A 23,957-nucleotide genomic window follows, 5' to 3' on the forward strand; every position below is an offset into this window, starting at 1 on the left:
ATTCTTTGATTAATGCCAGGAGACAACCCTGGCTGTTTTCATCCACCTAAATTATGACTAGGAGGATAAGTGAGCCAGCAGCCTTCTGCAAATGGGATCCGAGATGGTTGACTGGAGAAGGAGACAAAATTGTATCCAAAGAATGATGAGGATGCTAATGTAGGAGATGAAATGGAACAGCTCTCTGTGGGGCTGGGCCACCAAACAAAATGTCCAAGAACAGGAATCCTGAGGGAGTAATGTTAAGAGTTTATTCCAAATTAGTGTTTTTTTTTAAAAAACTGTATATTATTTCAGTTAATTGGGGTTATTGTGAATGGGCTTGAATGACTAAATCTTGGCTTAAACAATGCTTTGACTATTCAGTTGTTGGTGAGGTATCAGAATAAAAAGAGTCTTTTTGGCACACTGGTTTACTCTGGTTGCAGACGGAAACCATTCAAAGCCCCAAAGCCTAACAACCATTCCATGCAAACACATATCCCATCACCATAAATCCCTGTGCTAGTCCTGAGCAATGGACTGCAGTCAATTTACTTCAGCCTCCTAGCCCTCTGTGAAAAGGTTAATGTAAAACCTGTAGAACAGCTTCTTTCCCCCTGGCGCTGCTGGAATCCATGAGATTAGACACAGTTGGAATTCTTGTGGCTCCAGAAGGGGGGGGGGGGAGAGACTACATGATTCAGTGCTGATGGAATCACCCTTGATCCGTCTGTCTGGGATATAATCCTCGCTTCGGTAATTAAAATAATAATAATAATCAGTATTACAAGGAAAATGGTGTACAGTAAAATGTAATCAATTCTGTAGAAGCTTAACCATCTGTTAAAGGTTAAATCCTCAAAGAGTATAATGTCAGGGTATGGCGAATTTGTCCTTTGATGCATTGGGCTCTCTAATCTAGCCTAATGTTGAGACTGAAGTAAACATGTAGAAGGGGAGGAATTCCCACAGTCCCCAAGCAAAATGAATGTTGTCTTCAGTCTGGGTAAAAGTTATATCCTTAGGGTTTCTCATAGATCCTTATGATGTTTGAATTCCCCTGAAACCTTCACCAAACCACAATTTCTATGTACTTGTAAAGAATAAGCCATTGCAATTGAAGGATTATTGCTGCTACTATGGTTCATATGCATGGCCTTGAAGCATAAATCCTCATGGATCTTATAGTTTTTAAATGAGACCTCCTTGAAACCAACTTCAAATCACAAATTGCATTTCTCTACATTGAATCTAACATGACTATTATGCATCTGATAATTGGTAGTGCTGCTGTAGCTCCCAAACCTGGCTCTGAGTGTTCAAGAGTTTACTTAATATTTACTTGAAGCCATCATTAAAACATTCATCTACACAAATGAACCACTACAGTGATGTATCTTGTTATTTCTGACTATTATCATAGTGCAAAAGTTCCAAGGCATGAGAAAGAGGGAGTTTTGTGTGTTCAGACATGGCTGACTTTTCAAACAAAACATCCACAAGACTTTGTGCAGTATAGATACTAAAAGCAGAGGAAACAAAATTGATTCTTTGAGGGACCAGTTCCAATGATAATGCTTTGTGAATTAAAACAACATCCCTCAGTAAGGGTCTGAAACTTATCCTTCAAATAGGTCTGGAGCCATTCCATTATACAACTCATATCCTAATACAGAGAAATGGTTTGCAGAGGATATGGTGTTGGAAGATAGAATAGACATTGGGAGATTAAGGAAAATCATGGTTGAATCATTATGGAAACAGGTTCCAACTATGATTTGATTGCACTTTCTTGAATCCCTGTAGTCATTATAACTATAATTGTTTTTTTTTTCAGATGGGCCCCAATAAAATCATGAGAATCCATGAACATAGAGGCCCCTGGTCTTTCTATTTATTTAATTTGTTTGTTGCCTGACTTCCAAAGACTAGGCAACTTCAAAGTAAAAATACTGAGGAAGAAAACTTACATAATTGTGATGGGGATCCTCATCCTAACCAAAGTCCTGGAAGAAAAGCCAATTATTCAAGCTCCTTCAAAACACCAGCAGAGGGGTCATCTGGCTCTTCAGGGAACCTCATTCCAGAAGATAGGTGCTGCTACAGAGAAGACATGCTTCCAAGGACCCAACAATAGCATTGTTTAAACAAAGAAACCTATCGGTAGAGTGCACCAATCCTTCTAGATTGAATCAGTTATGCAGATACTATGAGAAAGGTTAATGTTTTATGGTATGAATAGTGCCACAAATAATTGGATATATAATTATGATGATTCAATCTGTGCATATCTATTCTTTGTCAGTAATTTCAGCAAGGTCAGAGATAAAAACCACGAGGAATTTTGATAATCCACATTTAGATTCTTACTTTTCCTTTATTATGGCTCCAGTGAATATAATAGTATTCTACATGAAAGATTAGCAATTTTTCAGGTGGACCCCATGTAAGAATCATAAACAACTATGTGGGGATCCAAGCTGGTTTCTCCTTGTCAGCATCAAGAAATACATCCACTGCCTATTTTTTCCACTGGAAAGTTGGGTCTTTGTGGTATAAGAATAAAAACAGTCTCCCTATGACTATATTCACAGGACATGCTTAATCAGATCACGTAAAGGTTAAGCAGATGCATTCACACATTACTTTGATCTTTGGATCTTGCTGCTTTGCACGAACACTTGTGAATCCAACAGGCTTAATTTGATTCCTGAATGCGTACAATACAATCTTTCACCCTCATTCTCACTCTCCTTACCAAAACTGGGTTAAGCCTGTTGCACGAAGATGTCGTTCTCTCCCTCCCCATCCCACCACCCCAGTCTTGCTCTCCTTACTTCTTCGCCATATCTTCCTCTGCCTACCGAGGGGTTAATCATTCTGCCACTCGTCGTCGCAGCCGTTGGGGCTCTGGCTCGACGACGCTGTCCACCAATGCGGTGCTGAAATAGTAAGCGGGTCCTCCTTTGCTGGCTCGCTCTGCCAACCGAAAGTAGTTGGAAGTCTAAGTCAATCGATGATGAAGACGCGCAAGGGAAGGAGCGGAGGCTGCAGCTGAGGCGGAGCCAGAGCCAGTGCTCTGTCGCGTCCCTTCTGAGCCCGCCGATGTCTCTTCTCGATCGAGGCAGCGGGACTTCCCGCTGGGACTGGGAATATTGTACGGGGAAACACGAGCTCTCCCAGAGCTTGTCGAGCTGCGCTCCGAGTTGGAGAAGACTCGAGGTGTTGCTCCTGCTAAGTTCTTGCTTGGCTTTGGCTCCGGCTCCGGCTCCGGCTCCAGCAGCTGGCCAACTACGCTACTCGGTACCCGAAGAACTGGACCACGGAGCCTTTGTGGCCAACATCGCGGAAGACCTAGGTCTGGATGTATCCGAATTATCAGCCAGGCGGTTTCGTATCGCGTCCCGGGCGGGGAGTAAGCAGCACCTGGAGGTGAATCTGGAAAATGGGATCCTCTTTGTTAACGAGAAAATAGATCGGGAAGAGGTGTGCGAGGGCAGCAAGGCCTGCCTCCTGCACCTGCAGCTGGTCATCGAGAGCCCTCTTGAGCTCTATCGCATCGAAGTGGAGGTGCTAGACATCAACGACAATGCACCCCGGTTCCCTTGGCAAGAATATGTGCTGGAAGTGACAGAATCAGCACTACCTGGGGCCCGCTTTCCCCTGGAGAGTGCACAGGATCCCGACGTGGGCACAAACTCCCTGCGTACTTACAGACTCAGCCCTAATGGTTATTTCTCGCTGGAGGTGCAGACTCGCAGTGACGGCAGCAAGTTTGCAGAGCTGGTGCTGGAGAGGAGTCTGGACCGAGAGCAACAGCGTAGCCACCGGGTCCTGCTCACGGCTTTGGATGGTGGTATCCCCGAGCGCTCGGGCACAGCTAGAGTTGTGATCATGGTGTTGGATGCCAACGACAATGTGCCAGTCTTTGATCAGTCCACTTACAGTGTAAGCCTGCCGGAGGATGCACCCAAGGGGACTCTGGCTATCAAGCTCAACGCTACTGACTTGGATGAGGGAACCAATGGCGAAATTGAGTATTCATTCAGTGGGCACGCTCCACTAGGTGTGCGTGAGCTTTTCAGCGTGGAGACCCACACTGGGCAGGTGCGCCTGAAGGGCAAATTGGACTATGAGCGAGCTGACCTCCATGAACTATATGTGCAGGCCAAGGACCGGGGCCCCTCAGCAGTTGCTATTCACTGCCGGGTGTTGGTGCACCTCCTGGACGTCAATGATAACGCACCGGAGGTGACCCTCACCTCCGTCTCCACACCAGTTTTGGAGGACGCACCTCCCGGTACTGTCATAGCTGTAATCAGCGTGCTGGATAGAGATTCCGGAGACAACGGCAAGGTGAGCTGCGAAATCCCGACTGATATACCCTTTCAGCTTCAGTCGTCTTTCCACAACTATTATGCACTAGTAACTACTGCACCACTCGACCGTGAGATTGTGCCCGAATATAATGTCAGCATCACCGCCCACGATCTGGGGTCTCCAGCGCTGGCTACCAAGAAGATCCTGAGAGTCCAGGTGTCCGATATCAACGACAACGCGCCCCGCTTCCTGCAACCCTCTTACAGCGTCTACGTGACCGAGAACAACGCTCCTGGGGCGTCGATCTGCTCCGTCAGTGCGCTGGACCCGGACTGCCAGCAGAACGCTTACTTGTCCTACTCCATCGCGGACGGCCAGATCCAGGGCATGCCCGTGGCCACCTACGTCTCCATCAACTCGGACAGCGGTCACATGTATGCTCTGCGCTCCCTGGACTACGAGCAGATTCGCAACTTCCAGATCCAAGTCGTGGCTCAGGACGCCGGCTTCCCGCCTCTTAGCGGGAACGCCACGGTCCACGTCTTCGTGTTGGATCAAAACGACAACGCCCCCTTGGTCGTGGCTCCCATGCCCCGCAATGGTTCCGTGGCTGTGGAGGTGGTGCCTCGCTCAGCGGAGCCCGGCTACTTGGTGGGTAAAGTCTCTGCAGTGGACGCCGATGCAGGACAGAACTCGCGGCTTTCCTACCGGATGGTCCAGGCCACCGACGCCAGCCTCTTCAGCGTGGCCCTCTACACGGGCGAAATCCGCACCGTCCGCGCCTTCCTGGCCAAAGACGCCCCAAAGCATCGTCTTCTCGTCCAGGTGCGGGACAACGGACAGCCCCCGCTCTCGGCCTCTGTGGCCCTGGTGCTCTCGGTGGTGGACAGCGTGCCAGAGGTGCTCTCGGACTTCCGCGAGCTTCCTCCGGGAGGCGAGACGGCTTCGTCCAGGCTTACTCTCTATCTGATCGCCTCCCTGGGCTCCGTCTCCTTCACCTTCCTGGTGGCCATCGTTATCCTCACGGTGGTCAAGTGCCCCAAAGAGCGGCTGACCTTCCCCGACTATGCCTGCTCGCAGCTGTCTTGTGGCGGGGAGGCCTTCTGCTGCTGCGGCGGCGGCGGTTGCGGCTCCTGCGAGCGCTCGGCCCCCGCCTCGGACCGCTTCAAGAAGCCCGGCAGCGTCAAGGCCCCGGTCTCCTCGGGCGACTGCGGGGACGTCGGTGCCAGCGCAGGCCCTCCGGCCTATTGCTATAAGGTCTGCCTGAGCCCCGAATCGGCCAAGAGCGACTTCATGTTCCTGAAAGCTTGCAGTCCCGCCCCTCTGAGGAACAACGAAGCGGGCCCTCAGAACTTGCCGCCGGGTCCCGGCCCGAAAACCCGAGGGGCCAATAACTCTCAGCAGCCCGCCGACCAGGTAGCTTCCTGGGCGCCCCGATGGGGTGGGGGAGCGGGAGGTAGCCTGCTAGGAAGGCAAACAGTGCCCGGAACCTGGAAAACAGTAAAGCAGGGGTAGGCAACCTTGGCTCTTTTATGACTCGTGGACTTCAACTCCCAGAATTCCTGAGCCAGCTTCGCTGGCTCAGGAATTCTGGGAGTTGAAGTCCACGAGTCATAAAAGAGCCAAGGTTGACTACCCCTGCAGTAAAGCGACTTTTGAGAGGGGAAGACGCTTTCAGTCTCGCCCAACTTTTTGAAAGATTTGCAGCCCGGCCCTTTCCCCGAAAGAGCCACCGGGCTTCGCCAAAACTCTGGCTCATGACGTAGTTATTTGCCGAAACTTAGATAGATGAGATGTGGGCCAAGAGTTAGGAAAGGCCCCTGGAGCGCCGCTTCGGTCGATCTCGCTCCGAAACTGGGGCCTTTCCCTTCCCAGGCCGCCGCTCGTTGCCTCTCTTTCACCCGGGCGCGGTGGGACTCGGCGGTTCGTAAGATCGGGGCCTAGGTCTCCGCGGGAGGGCGGCGGTAGTGGGGCACTTCATTCCTTTCAACTGGGAGAAGGAAGCCCAGCGGACTCGGTTGAGCTAAAGCCTCAGGCTCCGCCACTTTTGCTGAGAGTCAATTGCCCGGCTTCCATTTGCAGTGGGATCCTGCATGTCAATGGCAGAGTTGAGAAGGACCGAGCGGAGCCTTTCCTTCGCTGCTAACTGAAGGATCTGGTCGGAACCGAGTCCCCTCAGCAAAGGTCTCTGGACAAGCCGAGGACCGTTGCTGAGAGGAGAGTCCTGCTGAGCTCAGGAGACTTTCCCAGATCCTGGAGTCCTTCCATGTGCCCCTCCTCGTTTCCAGAGGACGGGCACCTGTTCTTTCCACTTAGGTGGCTCAGCTTGACTGGTGCTTTGTCTGTATATCCCATCCATTGTTGGGTCCGCATCCCTATCCTGTTTCTGGCCTCACGTGAGATTAATGCCACATTGCTTTGTGCCAAAAAAAGGGAGAGGATGCTTTGTGAAAGCAACAAACTCCTGGCCTTGCCAAAGAGCTGAATAAGATGAAAAGGGGGTCTAGATTGCTGGGGGTGAGGAGGAAAAATCACCACCATTTGCTAAATCTATATTTCAGTGAAGCGCTGTCTTTGATAATAAAGCTGGATGGCTGAAGGTGCAAAGCAGCACATGGATAAAAAACTTGCATGCGGTTTCGCAGCTCTTTGAAAAATGCCCTCACCATTCTCTAGACAGGGTTTCTTTGTCCATTTTCATTTTCCTTGTTGGATATCCTTGTCTAATATGGTAATGTTCTTGTCAGCTCAAAACTCCCTCTAGTGACTTGATGTCTTGAGCTGATTTCCACCCCTCTTGCCTCAGGCTGATAGAGCAGACAGCGGCAAGGCCACATAATCTCCCTTAGCCAAGGGAGTTGAGGCAGTGAGAGAAAGGAGGGAGAGACTGGCATTCCTGGGGGGGAGGGGGGAGGGAGGGAGGGAGAGAGAGAGGGAAAAAAAATGAAACAGGTTAAGTTGTACATCTAGGGCACTGAGGCTTGGAGGCATTTATTCCTCTTAAGGCTAACTTCTTAAGAAGGAGGAAGGTGGATCTTTGCACACAATGAGATTTTGAATGAAAACAACCTCCAGCTTCTTTCTCATGTTTTCTTCTGTTCTTGTTTTTCTGAAAGAATGGTACACTTCCCTGTTAGCTCTTAGAAAACCTCAGAGTATAAAGCACCTTGAAATGACTGATGTGGGGCTACCCTTTACCCTTTCATTTGTACAGGGAGAATTTGGTAGCTTTAAATTGCCCTTTGCTTTACTGCTGGGATCTTCTGGGCCACAAGGGAATAAGGGAGCTCTCTGTAAGTCCATAGGGGAAAAAAAAAAAAAGGAAAATGAAAATCAATGCAAACTGAACCTGGACAAGAGCTGCAAAATAAGCATGGAAAACATTTGGAATGGAAATAGAATGTAAGATGAATTACATAAGTCTTCTATATTTTGTAAAAGGTTAATTGGTGGATCTTGTGATAGAAAGGCAGAAGTGACAGTGTTCCCACAGATCTTCCCCCAATAGAAAGACGAGCTTTGGAAAAGAATGGAACGAGCCCCCTGCCTGTTCCAGAAATGGTCTGGAATAGTATAAAGGCTTTTTGGAATAAGACAGGTACAGCACTGGAATAAGAGTTCCAGGCAATTGAAGGGCTGATGAAGAATTATAAAGTCACCTCTGAAAATACAAGGACAGGCATTATGGGCTGAGTTGTGGCTGGCATGACCAAGTCAGAAAATTATTGAGGTTATCTATCCATGCTGATTCTTCAAACACCTGATAAGGTACTTAAGATTATTAAGTTATTTTATTTTTTGTTGCACAATAAATGTGATTGGGTAGTGGAGTAAACATTATCCATTATCTCTGCAGAGAAAAGTAAGCAAACATTCAAAATCCAATGACTTCAGTGTACCATGTTTCCCTGAAAATAAGACCCACCCAGAAAATAAGTCTAACCTGATTTTTTAGCATGCTTCTAATATAAGCCCTACCCTAAAAATAAGCCTGGGGGTAGGTGCGTGTGGCCAGTACAGAAATTGCTGAGGACAACGGTGTCCAACCACAGCCCACACAGTGCAGGTAAGTCCAAGCACAGAGGCAGGGCAGGCAATCCAGATGCACTGTGCGGCCGCCTGGCTCACGGGACGCTCGTGGGAGGCTCGTGTGGCACCACTAGTAGCAGGCAGAGGAAGAGGCACAGGAGAGGCAGGCAATCCAGATGCACTCCGCAGCTGCCTCACGTGGCAACATTGGCAGCAGATGGAGGCAGAAGTATGGGGGGACACATGAGATCCCAATGTGTCACCCTCTCCCTCCCATCATCTCTCAGCTTGCCCGCAGCTTGCCCGCAGCCACAGATAGGGCAGGCAGCTGTGCGGCGCATTGGGATTCCCTGCCTCTCTCCATGCCTCTGGCTCTGCCTGCTGCTGGTGCCGCCACATGAGCCTCCCATGAGCCTCCTGTGAGCCAGGCGGCCACACAGTGCATCTGGATCATCCGCCTCCCCCCAGCCTCTGCCTCTGCATTCGGACTTACCTGCACTGTTCCAAGGGGGTGGCAGGCTGCGGCTACTGCAGGACACCATCGGCCCCCATGCACTCACTGACTCTTGTGTGCATGTTTGGGGGTGGGGCTCCCGGCCAGACTGATCACCCTGATACCATGTTTTCCCCAAAATAAACCCTAAAGCGTCTTTTGGAGGGGAAAAAAAAAGACCGAGTCTTATTTTCGGGGAAACACGGTAGTTCAGTATTCTTTGTAACCAGTTTGCAAATCTTTTAACCATTTTCTGTGATGGCAATTAGACAGACATGTCAAACAATATTCAGCTATTTGTAATAATCACCTTAACTCTCAGTCACAACTTGGAGAAAATACTGCCTCGCTCAATAGCAATAGCAATAGCAATAATAGCAATAGCACTACTTATATACCGCTTCATAGTGCTTCACAGCCCGCTCTAAGTGATTTACAGAGTCAACCTATTGCCCCCAACAATCTGTGTCCTCATTTTACCCACCTTGGAAGGATGGAAGACTGATTTAACCTTGAGCCGGTGAGAATTGAACTGTAATTGAATGTACAGTGAAAGAAAAAAGTATTTGATCCCCTGTTGATTTTGTATGTTTGCCCACTGACAAAGAAATGATCAGTCTATAATTTTAATGGTAGGTTTATTTTAACAGTGAGAGACAGTATAACAACAAAACATCCAGAAAAATGCATTTCAAAAAAAGTTATGGCCAGGTTAAATCAGGGATAACAGTTCTGCTTTCCATTTTACACTAGGTGGCTGATCAGCTGGATGGAGGAAAGATGGGTCTTTGGGAACACTAATGGCTAGATGAAACTCATGGGCCCCTTTTCTCTAGATAGGGTTGTTGTTATTTATATCTAGAACAGTGTTTCTCAACCTTGACAATTTTAAGGCATGTGGACTTCAACTCCCAGAATTCCACAGCCAGCATTGCTGGCTGTGGAATTCTGGGAGTTGAAGTCCACATGCCTTAAAATTGTCAAGGTTGAGAAACACTGATCTAGAACATTAAGTATATTTAATATTTTCACATTGTTGTTTTTCCTGATTTTCTTCACAAGACATCTTTGAGAGAAGCAAGTTAAGACTTCCCCTTTCTTAAGAATTTCAAGGAAACTTTAAAAGCCCCCTACTTTTAAAATTTTTTGCTGCTAAGATAGTTTGACATTGCAAGTTACATAATAGTTACACATTTGATATCCCCCCCCCCCAACTGCCTTCAGTCTTGACTCCTAGTCACTGATGAGGATAGGTGCACTCAGTTTTCTTGGCAATATTTTTAAAAGTAGTTTGTCCTTCCTTATTCCTAGGGTTGAGCAAGTGACTGGTCCAAAATCAGGAGCTTGTAGCACCTTTTTGAACAAATAAAATACATTCAATTTTCATGAGTTCATGAAAGGAGTTCAGGACTAACACGGCTCTAACCCAAAGTGACTTAGTGGGCTTCCATGCTTAAGGAAAGATTAGAACAGTGTTTCTCAACCTTGACAATTTTAAGGCATGTGGACTTCAACTCCCAGAATTCTACAGCCAGCAATGCTGGCTGTGGAATTCTGGGAGTTGAAGTCCACATGCCTTAAAATTGTCAAGGTTGAGAAACACTGGATTAGAACTCCTGTTTCCCCATTCCTCACCCTGCATCTTATTCATCAAACCAAGCTGGCTCTTAATATAATTAATTATATTAATTATTAATTACACTCAGAGGATTGTGGGGTTGTCCTTCTGAAACCAGTGCTCTTATTCCATTCCCAGCTATATCCTTTCTTTCTTACTTCTTCATTACAGCATACAGAGATTTCACCCAGGACTCCACAATTTCCGCCTCTTCCCTGCCTGCCTTGTTCACTCAAGAATCGGTCGTTTAACATTTGAAATAGAGCAGAAGAAACACTAGCATCCATCTCATCTCATGTTTATTTTTATTTTTTTCCCTCCGTCCCATTTCCCTTCAGAACCCTTCCCAAGCTTTATTGCATGCTTCCTGTGGGCCTCTGGAGAGCGCTCCTTGTTTCCATGGCGCACACTTTTCCTGCCTGCCTGCCTGCCTCCTGTCAGATACCTGGAAACCAGAGCAAGAGCAGCCAGCCGGCTAGGGAGCCGATCCCCGGCGGCCACCACCCCCTCGGCCGAAAGAAGGCGAGAACTAGCTGCCTCCACAAGAGAAAGGCACCCCTTTAACCCCCTTTCAGGCGACGAAAGTGGCCCTTGCAAGAACCGCTCCCCCGCCGCCCCCCAAATCCCTGTCGAGGAAGAGCTTTAGCGCCTCTTGGCACAGGCCTCTCCCTCGACAAGCTGGCTCTCTGTCGGGCGCCGAGCGAACGAGCGAGTTCCGCCCCCACCTTCCCGCTCCCTGCGATAACGAGGCCAATTAAGGCGAAAGCGTAAAACTAGGGCAATGATTTCGGGCTTTGAAACGCAGTCAAAGCAAGCGATGCCTCTTTCGGCGAGCCTGAGTGATGCCACTACGTTTCAACCATCTCCGTGAAACACGAGGGCGCCTCTTTGCAAAGAGCGCCCCCTTTCTCCCATCAGGATGTTATTCCCCCTCAAATTAAAGAGGGCTGGACGATTCTTTGAACCCCGTATTCTTGCATAGGGATCAGGCATCTGTCAAAGCAGCTGTTCGATTTACTCCATTTTTTTTTTGTCTTCTAACAACTGCAGTTCACAAACGTTTTTGCTACAATAAATATGTTAGCCTTTGAAAGTATCAGAAGCAGCTTTTCCTGGGCTGCTTTCTTCATGCCTGTTCAGCGTCTGAAGAGAACTGGATATAGTACATACAGTATGTGAATGAATCACGTCACAAGTTCAGTAAGATATCAGTATCAGCTTAGATATTGGCACTTTTCAGAGAAAATAGCTCACGCCTTCTGATAAAAGAGCTAATGTGCAGATTCAGGAAGTCTAAAAGTAACAATGATACCTCTTTGGAAAGCTTTCCAATTACAGTATTGTACTTCACATTTTTTCATTACTGAAAGAAATGTAATAGATTAGAAAGAAGAGAAAAAAACAGAATGCAGGAAGATGCATTCTGCAGATGCAGTATATGCAGCCCATATAGCAGTGCAATTCCTTTCTGGCAACACCCTCCCCCCCCCCCCCGCCGCCGCCTGCTTTTGATACTTTCAAAGGCTAACACATTTATTGTAGCAAAAACGTTTGTGAACTGCAGTTGACTTTGCTGGATCTATAATGGAAAATCAGAATATTGACTCATAAACTACTTGATATGTGTTGGCTAAATATTAATGCTCAGAGTCTGGAAAATGAACACAATGATCTTAATTCTTACTATAGGAAGACAAATATATTTCTGCAGTTATACTGAGGTCTGATTCCTGAGTCCAGACAATAGGATCTGAAGAATAATAACCTAGTTCAAAATAATAGAAACAGGAGAAATAGAGACAAATATCAAAACTACCCCCACTTGCTTCAAAAGGTAACTTAATGAATTCCGTGATACTGTAGAAATTATCTAGATTAAAATAAGGGGAGGGCTGACCAAAACAATTGTTCTTGGTATCTACTATTGCTGGTCCAACCAAGGAGAAAGTGTGTGGAATACTTGCCAAGTGAGATATAACTAGTAAAAACAGAGGACTTTTATTATCCTTATTTCAGTGGGGGGGGGGAATGTCAAGAGTGGCCCTTTCAGAAAATTTCTGAATTATGCAGCTTTTTTGTTCAGCTACTAGAGTTAAAAGGGGGGACATCTGGACTACAACAGGGAGTTTTCCCACCTTCTCCATTAAAAAGTGAATATTTTTACTATTTGATTACATTTTTTGTGCTTTAATATTATTTTTATTCGCTGAAATGCATGGAAAGTATAAAGGAATACTTTTAATGAAAAAGTAAATTCATAAATAAGTTGCCAATATGTTTTATATTGATGAGAGCAATTGGTATAGTGCAGTGTTTCCCAAACTTGACAATTTGCTGGCTGTGGAATTCTGGGAGTTGAAGTCCTCATGCCTTAAAATTGTCAAGTTTGGGAAACACTGGTATAGTGGTTAATGAACCAGGCTAGACACTGGGGAACCAGGAGTTCTAGTCCTGCCTAACGCATGAAGATAGCTGCATGACCTGGGGCCAGTCATTTTTTCCTCATCCCTAGAAAGGAGGCAATGGCAAATCATGCCTGAAAAACCTTGCCAAGAAAACTGCAAGGACTAGTCCAGGAAGTCTCCAGGAATCAATACTGACTCAAAGGTGTACAAAAATTGTATTTTACATAAAAAACTAGGAACAATATGAAAATAATAAAGGATATAAATAGAAAGTGGAAAGGGGGACACATAATAAAGAAAAGAAGGCATAGTTAGCCTGATTTGTAGAGAAGTAGGATAACAGAAACTCAGTATGGACTAAGGTTCAGAAAGGATGCTAAGAAGAATTTTCCAGAATCCTAGGAAAATAAAAAGTGTTCTGTACAAGTAATAAAAAGCTAAAAGATAACAGCAAAGGTAGAATGAATTGTATATTCCATTATTTACAATAAAGCCCAGGACAGAAAATTAATAATTAACAATACATTATATAGCTGAATATTGGTTTTTATGGAAGCTTCATGCCTGACTATTTAAAATCTAGAAAGCCTTGCAGTCACCATAGACTATTTTCAAAAACTTATTTGAGAGGATGTCTATGAAAAAATTCATGTTAAGTTAATCCTTCTAGAAGTGTAAAATGTGGTATGGATTTTCCTTGAGGACTAGCTTTCAAACAGAGATGACAGGCCATCTAACTGTGATAATGAGGCACAAAGCCCCAGAATTCCCATCTGATAGAAACCTGCTTTATGTCACTGTTGCATAGTAACTGACAATTCAAGGACAGTTCATGTCCTGACATTTCAGGAAAAGTTCTCTAATTTTCCTTTTAGCTTCTTCCTCATGCCATTCACCATCCTAGTCAATAATTTTCTTCAATTCTGACATTTGAGGGAAAATGACTGGATAAGAAGGATGAATGGGCGGAGGAGGAAGCAAGAAGAAAAATTGGGGAACCTGTCTTGAAATACTTCTAGCTGTTTGTGAAAACAGAAAAAAATGTTCATATTTGCTAGAGGTTCTTCACCTAACTTGTTCAATCTTATGCAGTAGTCCAGATGAAACATTATTTGATTTCTCCAAAAACTGCAGCCAGTTTATTCAAAATTTCAGGGAAATTACTTAGCTCTGATATCTTTTCAATCTTCTCTCCAAGTCTGTCTTCTTCAAAATCTATGCTTGCAGCTTCTTCAGAAAGCTCAACTTCCTAATATCGGATTCCATATGGCTTCTACCATTTAGAATAAGTACCGGGTAGTTGCATTTCAAAAGCAGTGTCCTCTAATACTGCCAACAATTCCTGTTGGTACCATTATTCTGTTGATCAAGCTCCCAATTTTGCAAACAAAATTCAACAGTTAATGCTGTAAGCAATTCCTGAAATATTGTCTAGACCAGATATGTCAAACTCGTGATGTCATGTGACGTTGTGTGACATATCGGAACTTTTTCCCCATTGCCGGCAATGGAGTGGGCGCGGTTTCGTCATGATACATCCGGCCTGCGGGCCAGCAGTTTGACACCCCATAATTACCTTCTCCATGAGGAAACTCTTGTATTTTTGGGAAAAGATGAGTTAAGGTACTTGAACATTAAATTTAGAAAAATGTTGATAGTAATTACATATGTGAACATGTGTGTGTGTGTGTGTGTTATGTAATTATATATCTAACTCTTGATTTTGTATTATGTGTAGAAAGAAAAGAATTTGAGCTTGAACCAACTTTTGTCCCTGTCTAAATCTAAATCTGGCCCAGGATGAAAATAAAACAGAAATTAAGCAAAATTCTTATTGCCTTTCTTTTATGTATATAAATATTTTTATTTATTTTGTTGCTTTCATATTAACATGTCCTCAGACTCTAGGTGGAATACACAGAGGCTCCTCCAATTTAATTAACAACATTGTAAGTGAATGTCCTCCTGTAGGCCATCGGTAGTGGATGATCCACCATCATGTGAGTTTTAGAGACCCATAGCCTACCTATTATGCTGTACTGATACTCTTTCAATGATTAATGAAAGAAAAAAAATTAGCCATGAAACACTTGTCTTTGAATGGAGGTTTTCAGGAATTAAGCCACGTTGTGATGAGCCTGGCCAGGCTGGCTAGACTTGATAAGAAATGGGAATTCAATACCATTTGGAATATTGTCCCTGCAGCTTTCCAGGACAGGTGACAGAGAAACCCCTCCAGAATCCTGAGAATTTGGTACTGGCTGCTTTGAGAAATTTGGTTTGAAATTTCTTGCCAGGGAGGGGAGATTTGTAGCAAGTCCTAGCTTTTGGTAAGCATTGTATTTATCCTGTTTCAGTCAAGTAATTCCATATCAACTGAAGCATCCTATGGGAGAACTTGAAAACCCCTTCTTGTCTCTTAATATTTCTTGTTTGTTATAGGCCATTATTAGTTGTTATAAAAGCAAAGCTCAAAAAGGTTACCAGAACAAATGCATGTGGTCAAGCTGTCCTGAGGATGTGTATTTAATTCAAAACTTTTTTTTTTTTTTTAAATTTGTAGGTAAAACAGGCGAATGCAGACTGGCTGCCAGCAAAACAACCAATACTGAAGAGGTATTATAGGATTGCCTTATTATCTTTAGGAAAATTGTTGCTAAATATTTTATGAGTGCTTATCTTATGGCTGGATCTTTTTTATTTCTTATGTTGTAGTTCACAGAGCCTAGAAGATGTAGGAAAAGTTTGGAAAGGAGTTCAGAAAGACCATGATAGATTGTGCACTTTGGTCACTCCAATGTCTGGTGAGTTTTGGACTACAGAACCCTAAAATTCAATGGTTTCTGTAATTTTTGAGATAATGAAAACCTCCCTCTGATGTTCACCTCCTGTCTTACTTTGGCATGTTTGGCTTTCTGGTTTTTGGCTATTATTTCTCAGCCAGACCTGCCTATCAGGGTTGTAAGAATAAGGATAAAACTGACGATGAGAAGCAAGCAAACAAATGTATAGCTGATATGAAATAAATAAGGTCTCCTTCTAGTTAAGCTGAGTTTCAGTGACAAGTCTATGTAGTTTCCTTGACAACAGCACAAAAGGGTTTTGCCATGATTTCTTCTGGGATGGTTTTTCTTTTTTAAAAAAATGTGTTTTATTGATGTTTATTATAACATAAAATATAATGAAAATAAAGATTAAGGAAAAGGAGGGGAATGCAGGATTTTTTTTTAAAAAAAAGGAAAAGAAAAAATCGCATAAAAACTCATAGTTACAATCTCAACTGTTTACATTACTTACAATTATTACAAGCCAATTTTACAACTGCACAATTATTAAATCTACAGACTAAATTCTAAATTTCATTTCTTTCTATTTCATAGAAACCAGAAGCAATACCCCAGTATAAACTTTTTAAACTTCCTTTTAACATACATACTTTCATATTTAATAATATTTTGCAATCTTTAGGAATTATTGAAGGATTATATATATAAAAAAAACAGGAAAAGAAAAATCCATTTTCAAACCATTTTATAAGCCCCCAAAATGCGTTGGAACTTTCTTTTAATTACATATGTCAAACCAATAAAAAAAATCTATCCTAACTCCCTCCAGCTTCTTTTCCCCAAAACTCTCAATCTAGTTTCTAGCCCTGATATCTTTCCTGGCAGTTTGCCACTCAATTATTCAGGGTCACAAAGGGAGTGCCAATTGTATGTGTTTCTCTGTGTGCGTTTGTCTATGTGCATCTGGGTGTCCATGTCTGTGTCCGTATTCATATTCATATTTCATTCATTCCAGGACTGGGTTTCAATTTCAGAGGAACCCCAAATCTGAGGCAAATTGAGGCATTATAGGAAAGATTTTTACTCACTCCAAGTAGGCAATTTGCACTAACTGCTTTTCACAGTTCAAAATCTCTGCAAACCCTATTATTTCATTGTCATATTTCTTTCACTTTTTTGTTAAAGCACTTTTTATTTCTTTTATTTCTTTTTGACAATGTATATGTTTCCATTACTATTATTTTTGTGTTTTGCTCCTTACCCCCTCTTATTTATCATTAATTAAAAATCAATAAAATAAATTTTAAAAAAGAAAGAAAAAGAAAACTTCTGGTGTTTGCTTGGGTGTTCAGTGATAGACAGGTTTCTCCCTACTTTTGAATGATCTTTGCAATCAGATCCTCATTGATACCTTTTGCATGAATTGCAAGATAATAGGGCAGGATATCTCAGGTGCTGATTGGAAAGTGGAATAGGCTGATTAGGGAAAAGAAGGCCAAGAATAGGTCTTAGTGAAATTTGGTAGAACAAAGGATTGTTATGCGTTTGTGGACTGCCATAAAATTATTGAGTAACTGGCTTTTATAGCCAAAAGACAAATTACTGATTGAGATACCTATTATGGCCAAAATTTGAGGTCCAGTCTTGGAGGCGCTGTCCTGGCTGTGACTAAGACACCATCAAAATATATATTTGGGTGAGGAAAGAATATTACCTTTCCTTCCTCTTGTTGCAAACAGCTGCCTTGTCCTTCTAGAGATCTGGTGCAGACTCTGCAAGTGACAGAGCACAGATGGTTTTGTGATTTCAAAATTCAGGGATCTTTTAGGTATATTCTGATTTAGAATGATTGTAGAAGGAGAGCTTGCTGCATGGCAGTGGTTGAGCACCATTTTTTTTTCTATGTTAAGTTATAGGAGAAAGACAGACAATCAATGACGGAAGTAAATAAGTAAATAAATGTATGGTAATCTTCCTGCCAGCAAAATTGAAGCTCCCATTTTCCTGAATCACTTTCTGATATGATATGTTGAACTTCTTGGGATGAATCATTCTAATAAATTGATCTATTGCTGGAGTATTGGGTTTTGCCCATGGAGTGGATTGGGAGGTCTACTCTCTGTGTTTACCCATATAAGTATAGGGAAATATAATTTTACACATACAGGTAATTCTTGTTTTTTATTTAATATATAAAATACAAAGACAAATAGAAATAGGAAGTTCAAGGAAGGAAAAAGAGAGGGGAAAAGAAGGTGTGAGGTACAAGGGAAAAAAGAAAAAAGGGCATTGACTTCTGACTCTTTTTCACACAGTACAAGATAAAAACACTTCAGCCTCAACTTTTTGTTTTTACACATTAATATGTAACTAGACATTTCTATAATGACAAATCTATCTAATTGAAATCAAAGTCAAAGTTTCATTTTTTTTCAACACAAGCACAAAATCCAGAAGTGGTATGCAAATGAATAACATACTCAAATATATTCTCCACTTTGAATAGAATGATCAATTTAACCATGCCTCTTTTATCTTCCTTGCTGTGCAAACCTAATCATCTTTGTGACTATCACCGTTTTTATTAACAAAGTTAACTATATTCTTTCAAATTCTTTGACCTTACCAGGAAAAATACTTTTTCCCCCAACCTTTAAAAAAAAAGCTAAACTTTCTTTAAACACTTTTCTAGAATCAAAACTTTCTAATGCATCTTTTTCTTTATCTTCTTAATATACAGGCTTTAACTTCATTAATAAATTTAGCTCCCACCCTCCAAATTACCCTTATAGAATAATATTTTTGTTTTCTTTTATAAACATCCTTTTTAAAAGACAATTATTTTCTTTAAACTAATACATCATTTTCTTCAACTTTCTTTTGACACAGGTACTCTCAAATACATTTTCAATAACATTTTGCATAGTTTAAAAATTACTTAAACATTATATGTATATAAAATTTACATTTTCAAATTTTGAATTAAGATTTTCTTTCAATTACAAATATCAAAAAAAAAATAATCCATCCTAGATCCAGTTAACTCATTCCGTTTAAGTCACTCCTTCTAGCTCGTTTTCATGGAGTAAACTCTTCTTCTCTGGAAAGCTTATCCAGTAGTTATAAGCCTTCCTCTTTATCATGGATTTCTCAACCTTGTTAATATCCTTAAAGAAAAAGTCCCAAATTTGTCTTTTTAAAAGTTGCCAATTTTCTTGACACTTTTCTTTCAGTTATGTGTTGAGAGATTCATATTTAAACCATCATAATAAAAGTTAATGTCAGATTTGTATTCCAAATTTGCAATGAACTTCTCTGCATTTTCAGCTATTTGTGAAGTTGCCTCGGTAATTTGGTAATTTTCTGCCCATGTTTGCATCTCTAAAGTAATTTGAGAGTTTTTTTTAAAATCATCCTTGGAGCACAGCTGGTCAACAAGTTGGTGGATTTTATTTAGAAACCTTTCAAATATATCTCTAATAATTTGCTCCCCCATCTTGACTTGCTCTTTGATCAGGGTCAGAAAATTTTAGCCACCCACAGCAAAGAAGACCAAGCTACAAATTACTACAATAATAAACTAAAACCATAGCTTTCAGTCTTTATGTTTCTCCATCAGCTTTTTTTTTTTTTTTTTTGCTCTTCCTTATTTTGGCTTGCCTTAGCAATCTTCTTCCTTATTATTTAACACTAAAGAAACCCCTAAAACGGCACAGTCTTCAAAAAGGCATAGCAGGCTGTGACTAAAGAGAGCCTCTTTTAACTAGAGTTAGAAAAGATTAATAGTCCTTGAAGGTGATTAAGAAATGAAAGGCACAACTTCCTGTTTGTTTGAAAGGTAAATTTTGAAACAGCGGCTTCTTCAACCACGAACAGATTACAGCCCCTCCCCCCAGCTTTTGGCAAGCAGATAGCTTTGAAGCCCAGCTCCAGAAGCTGCTTGCAGGCTTTCAGATGTGTTGGAGAGTCCTGAGGGAAAATTCTTAGTCTCCCCCTGATCTAGTGAGTCATAAAAACTGAAGGAATGCCAGTCCCTTCAGTTAGTAGCTGAAGAGCTACAGTCCAGGGAAAAACCCTTCGGGGATCCCTCCCTGTGTGTGTATTTAGTCAGCCATATTCACGGAAGTTCTGCACACCTAGGTAATCCTTGAGTTACAACACGCAATTTAAAAATGTTTGAAATTATGATAGACTCTCAAAAGCTATATATGACCCCATTTCAATGTTATGATGGCTGCAGCAGGCCTTTGGTCGTTTGCCTTTATGACCCACGACAGGATCGCTGCAGCGCCCTCCTGCCTCTCTCTCCCCCAACCCACAATGCTTGGGCCTCCTTCCCACATGCTCTTATGAAGTGTGCCATAACTTGAGTTGTACAAGGAGGGCTGGCTATGTATCCCCAGGCCAAGCGGCAGCAATCCAAATGCAGTTGCCATTTTATCCCACTCCTTTGTGGGTGGGACAAAATGGTGGTCACCAGAGAAATTGCTTCATTTTGCTGCAAAGGGTCTGCACAGTGCTGCAGAAATTTCTCAATGCTGCAGAAAGTGCTGTGCAGGCCTTGGTAAGTCAGCAAAATGAAGCAGTTTATCTCGGGAATATGCAGAGGAAACCCAAATGCAGCTGCCACAAAATGGTGGCCACCATTTTGTGGGTGCCTCCTGGACACATTTCACCTAAAGACTGCCACAACATGCGACTGCAGTGGGCAGGCTCCATTACAATCGTATCTTGAGGACTACCTGTATACAGATAGTCCTTGCTTAGTGACCAGAACTCTGACTGGCAAATCAGTTGATAAGTGCTACAGTTGCTAAGTGGAAAATCACATGGGCTTATGACCTTACAGTATTTCTCATTTGTTTGTTAAGTGGAGTGCTGCAGTCATGAAATAAAACATCACATGAGTGCAACTTAGAATTTTACTTCCATAATCTCTATTAACTCTTCTCACAAACTGGTTGCAAAGAACATGAATGGCCATTACGTGGCCATGGGATACTGGGACGGTCATAAATGCGAGGATTGGTCAGAAAGCCTTTTTTTTACACCATTGTACTTTCAAATTCAGTGGGTAAGTGAGGAATACTATATTCCACCAAGTACAGATGCATTTTTGTTTTGTCTTGGATACCTTACATTGAAACTGAAATATAATTTAGAAAAATGAAGCATTTACTCGGCATCTTCTGCAAAATGGGCAGTGTTTGATGTGCTGTGTTATCCAGGGGCTTCCCTCTATCATTAAAATATTTGAAATATTCAATTGTTTTTCACAGAACATAAGAAGACATCTGGTCCCCCTAACAGCGTCCGGACCCCTCCATATGCACCCCTGTATTTACAACATATTTCTCCTCTCGATTATCAACACAATGTATATATTCCAGGAACCCCAACAACATCTGCCAATAAGGATGGCTCTGTATTTCTGGAGCAGGAGGCTAAGAACAGCTTCTCCACATTTGGAAAGAGGAAGAAAATGATCAATTATTCTGATAAACATGACAGCATGGTCATTAACAATCTGAAATAAAGTTTGTTTAGCAGGCCAGCAGACATTGCAAGCCATGTCTAAATATTTCCATGGTGCTGGAGATTTCTGACTTTAACGCTCTATGTGATTGTACATAATATAAGGGACCAATCTACACGCTACTTCCCCTGAAAAGATGGCAAACAGTGAATAACTGTAATGTCAAGGCATCAGGAATGACTGTAATTTACAATGAAGGCATGGATATGTCTCTTGAGACACAGGTGAATGCTATCTCTTGGAACTGGAGAAGGAAAAAAAAAGAAAGTAAAAAAGAGTGGACATAACATCCCTCCATCCACCCACCCACCCATTTCATTTTAGAGTTCTGATGGCTGCTTTGTATTGAAAATGCAACACAACTGGCAAGTTGAAAAAGAACATAAATGAATCATTTGTTTCACATTATGGAATGTAATAAATGATTGGGGTGGAAGCAGGAAGCAGGACAGTTGTCTGAAATTCAAAGAGGTCATGGTATATAGACCTTTCAACTTTTAGCAACCTTCCCCCATTTTGTAGATGAAGCAATTCTTTTTAGACTGTAAATATTTCAGCACTGCCTTTTATTTTGTTGTGTTATCACATTTGGCAATATGGTAAATTATGGAAAGGTAAAACTACCTTTTGCCACATAGAATTTGTGAGGGTAGAGGTAATGCTTAGCAGAAATGCATTTATTTATTTCATATATTTCACTTACTGATAAAAATGTTTTCTCATTATAACATACATTTGGATTTAAAACAAAACATTTCAATCAGCCTTTTCAGTAAAAATGGGCTTTTTAAAGAATCGAACTTTTAAACAAGAATTGTGATACCACAAGCATATACAACAGGGGTGGAGCATTCAGTGCAACCCCATGGTGTTGCTTTATCATTCTGGCAAAAGCAGCAAGCTCCTACAGAGCCCCATGCTAAATACACACACTTCCAAGTTGAAGTGTAGAACAAAGAATCTTGCAACTAATAATACACATTATGCTTTATTTTGAATCCATTATATACTTCTAATAAGTATTTTCAAATAGAATGAAGTTGGCAAGGAGCCAGTACTGCAGCCCCTAAAGAGAGATTGAGGGGAGAAAAATCCGTCCAGTGAGAATGAATGTTTTTGATATCCAATCAGACTCTGCTAAGCAAGTTAGGCTATCTTCTGAATAGCAATTCTATAAGACTGTTACATTCTGTTGAATGGATGTTATATTTTGGACCAATCTACAGCCAAATTGCTATTGCTTTCCTTCTCCCTTCAACTAATTTTACAGGGTTTTGCATACAAAGCGATCATTAAAAAAAATCCCTTTGATTAAAGAACAATATCAGTATCATCTTAAAGGGTTGAAACATCTCCTTCTCTGCCATTGGTAAGTTGCATATTGCTTCACTTTCCATCTTAGTTGTAGTTTGAGTATCTGTAGTTTGGCACTTCAGCCTCACTTTTCTACAACAGCTTTAGCTTCCTGAATGGAAATAAGGGTGGGAAGAAGATTATTGAGCATTATGATATCTGGCTGAGCCTGTTACCATTATGGAATACATAATGGTTTATTTTGAACCCACTCAATCTTTTATCCTTGGCATAAATAGCTCAAACTATCGAACAACAACTAGCCACAAAGGGGAGCTGAAAGGAGAATGAGAATTAATTCTGTTCTAGAGTTCTAACATTGGGAATAAATTCTAGTCTACTGTTCTGGAGCTGGGCAAGACAAGTAGGAAAGTTTTGGGACACATTATATGCATTCACCACAACTGCAGCTACACCACAGTCTACCTGATGAACACCAAAGAGAAATGAAATGGCTATAAAAATGGTTCTGTCAGATCACATGATCAGTATTTGCCAGTATGCACAATTTTGCCCTGTGGACAAAATCAAAAGAAACCCATGAATTCCCAATCTATTGAAAAACTTGATGTAGGATATATAATGGGAGAAAGGCTGATAGAATTGGAACTTAAGACAATAATAAATCTTCATTATTCTGCATTATCAATTTGTTCTTTTCATAGGCATTCCAGATTTAAATATTTACAATTCTACCCTCATTTTTCACAATGTTGGCTTCAGCAACAAGTTCTTTGTAGAACAGGTCTATTGGACAATTTATTCAAGATAATTTATGTGTGCACTTATGTGTATGCGTGTGAATATTTTTTTCCTTAAAAACAGTCTTTGACCTATTTGCATGGAAACAGTCTGCCAGAATCACAGAAAGAAAAATTGATTGCATTTGAATTATAGTTGACTGCTTTTTGAATAACAATACATGCAGTGCATGTTCGGTTTATAGTAATAAATTGTTCTTTAATAATCCCAAATGGAAAATTTGTTTGTTGTTGCTTTTGGGTCATGTTACTAGATAACAGAAGCAGCAATCAGTGAAAAATATTTACCGGGGTTGTGTGGGTAGAGGAATAGCTTGAAAATCTCTAAAGTGAAGTTCTAGCAGAGCTTTCTGCTGCAGTCTTTCAGAGTGTGGTTACTTGTTGAAATTACATTCTTAAATGCAAGCAATATTAAACTACTTTATCTTGTGGTTTTAGGGAGGGAACCAGGCATTGTGCAAATTTTGCTAGGCAAGTTTATGGGAATATAATGCTTTATGAATGTTTAGGTGGCTTATCTTTCATTGTGGTTGAAGTTATCTCCGCATATTTAGGATGCTAAAATTAAAAATACATTTATATCCATAATTGCAGGGTTTTGTAATCAAAGGAGAAAGTTTGCTTTGTTTGCATTTTTTCCACTGATCCAATGTAGCAAAAGTGCAAGAAAAACT

General features: G+C 41.9%; 1 protein-coding gene across 2 annotated transcripts; it reads left to right on the forward strand.

Moving 5' to 3' along the window:
- Positions 1–793: 793 nt before the first annotated feature.
- On the forward strand, positions 794–23,496 carry LOC120300176 (protocadherin-10-like). Of its 2 annotated transcripts, XM_039325827.1 has the most exons (4): positions 2,369–5,718; positions 15,411–15,463; positions 15,563–15,651; positions 20,913–23,496. In XM_039325827.1, the coding sequence occupies exons 1-4, from the start codon at positions 3,088–3,090 to the stop codon at positions 21,167–21,169; spliced, it is 3,030 nt and encodes a 1,009-aa protein (XP_039181761.1). In that variant the 5' UTR covers positions 2,369–3,087; the 3' UTR covers positions 21,170–23,496. The 2 variants fall into 2 exon arrangements, with proteins under 2 accessions (XP_039181762.1, XP_039181761.1); XM_039325828.1 differs by lacking the exons at positions 15,411–15,463; positions 15,563–15,651; positions 20,913–23,496 and adding an exon at positions 10,614–11,885 and having other exon boundaries at positions 794–5,718.
- The last annotated feature ends 461 nt before the right edge of the window (positions 23,497–23,957 follow it).

Source organism: Crotalus tigris, unplaced genomic scaffold, assembly GCF_016545835.1.
Source record: "Crotalus tigris isolate CLP2741 ecotype Arizona unplaced genomic scaffold, ASM1654583v1 scf7180000024339.11422700, whole genome shotgun sequence".
NCBI lineage: Eukaryota > Metazoa > Chordata > Lepidosauria > Squamata > Viperidae > Crotalus > Crotalus tigris.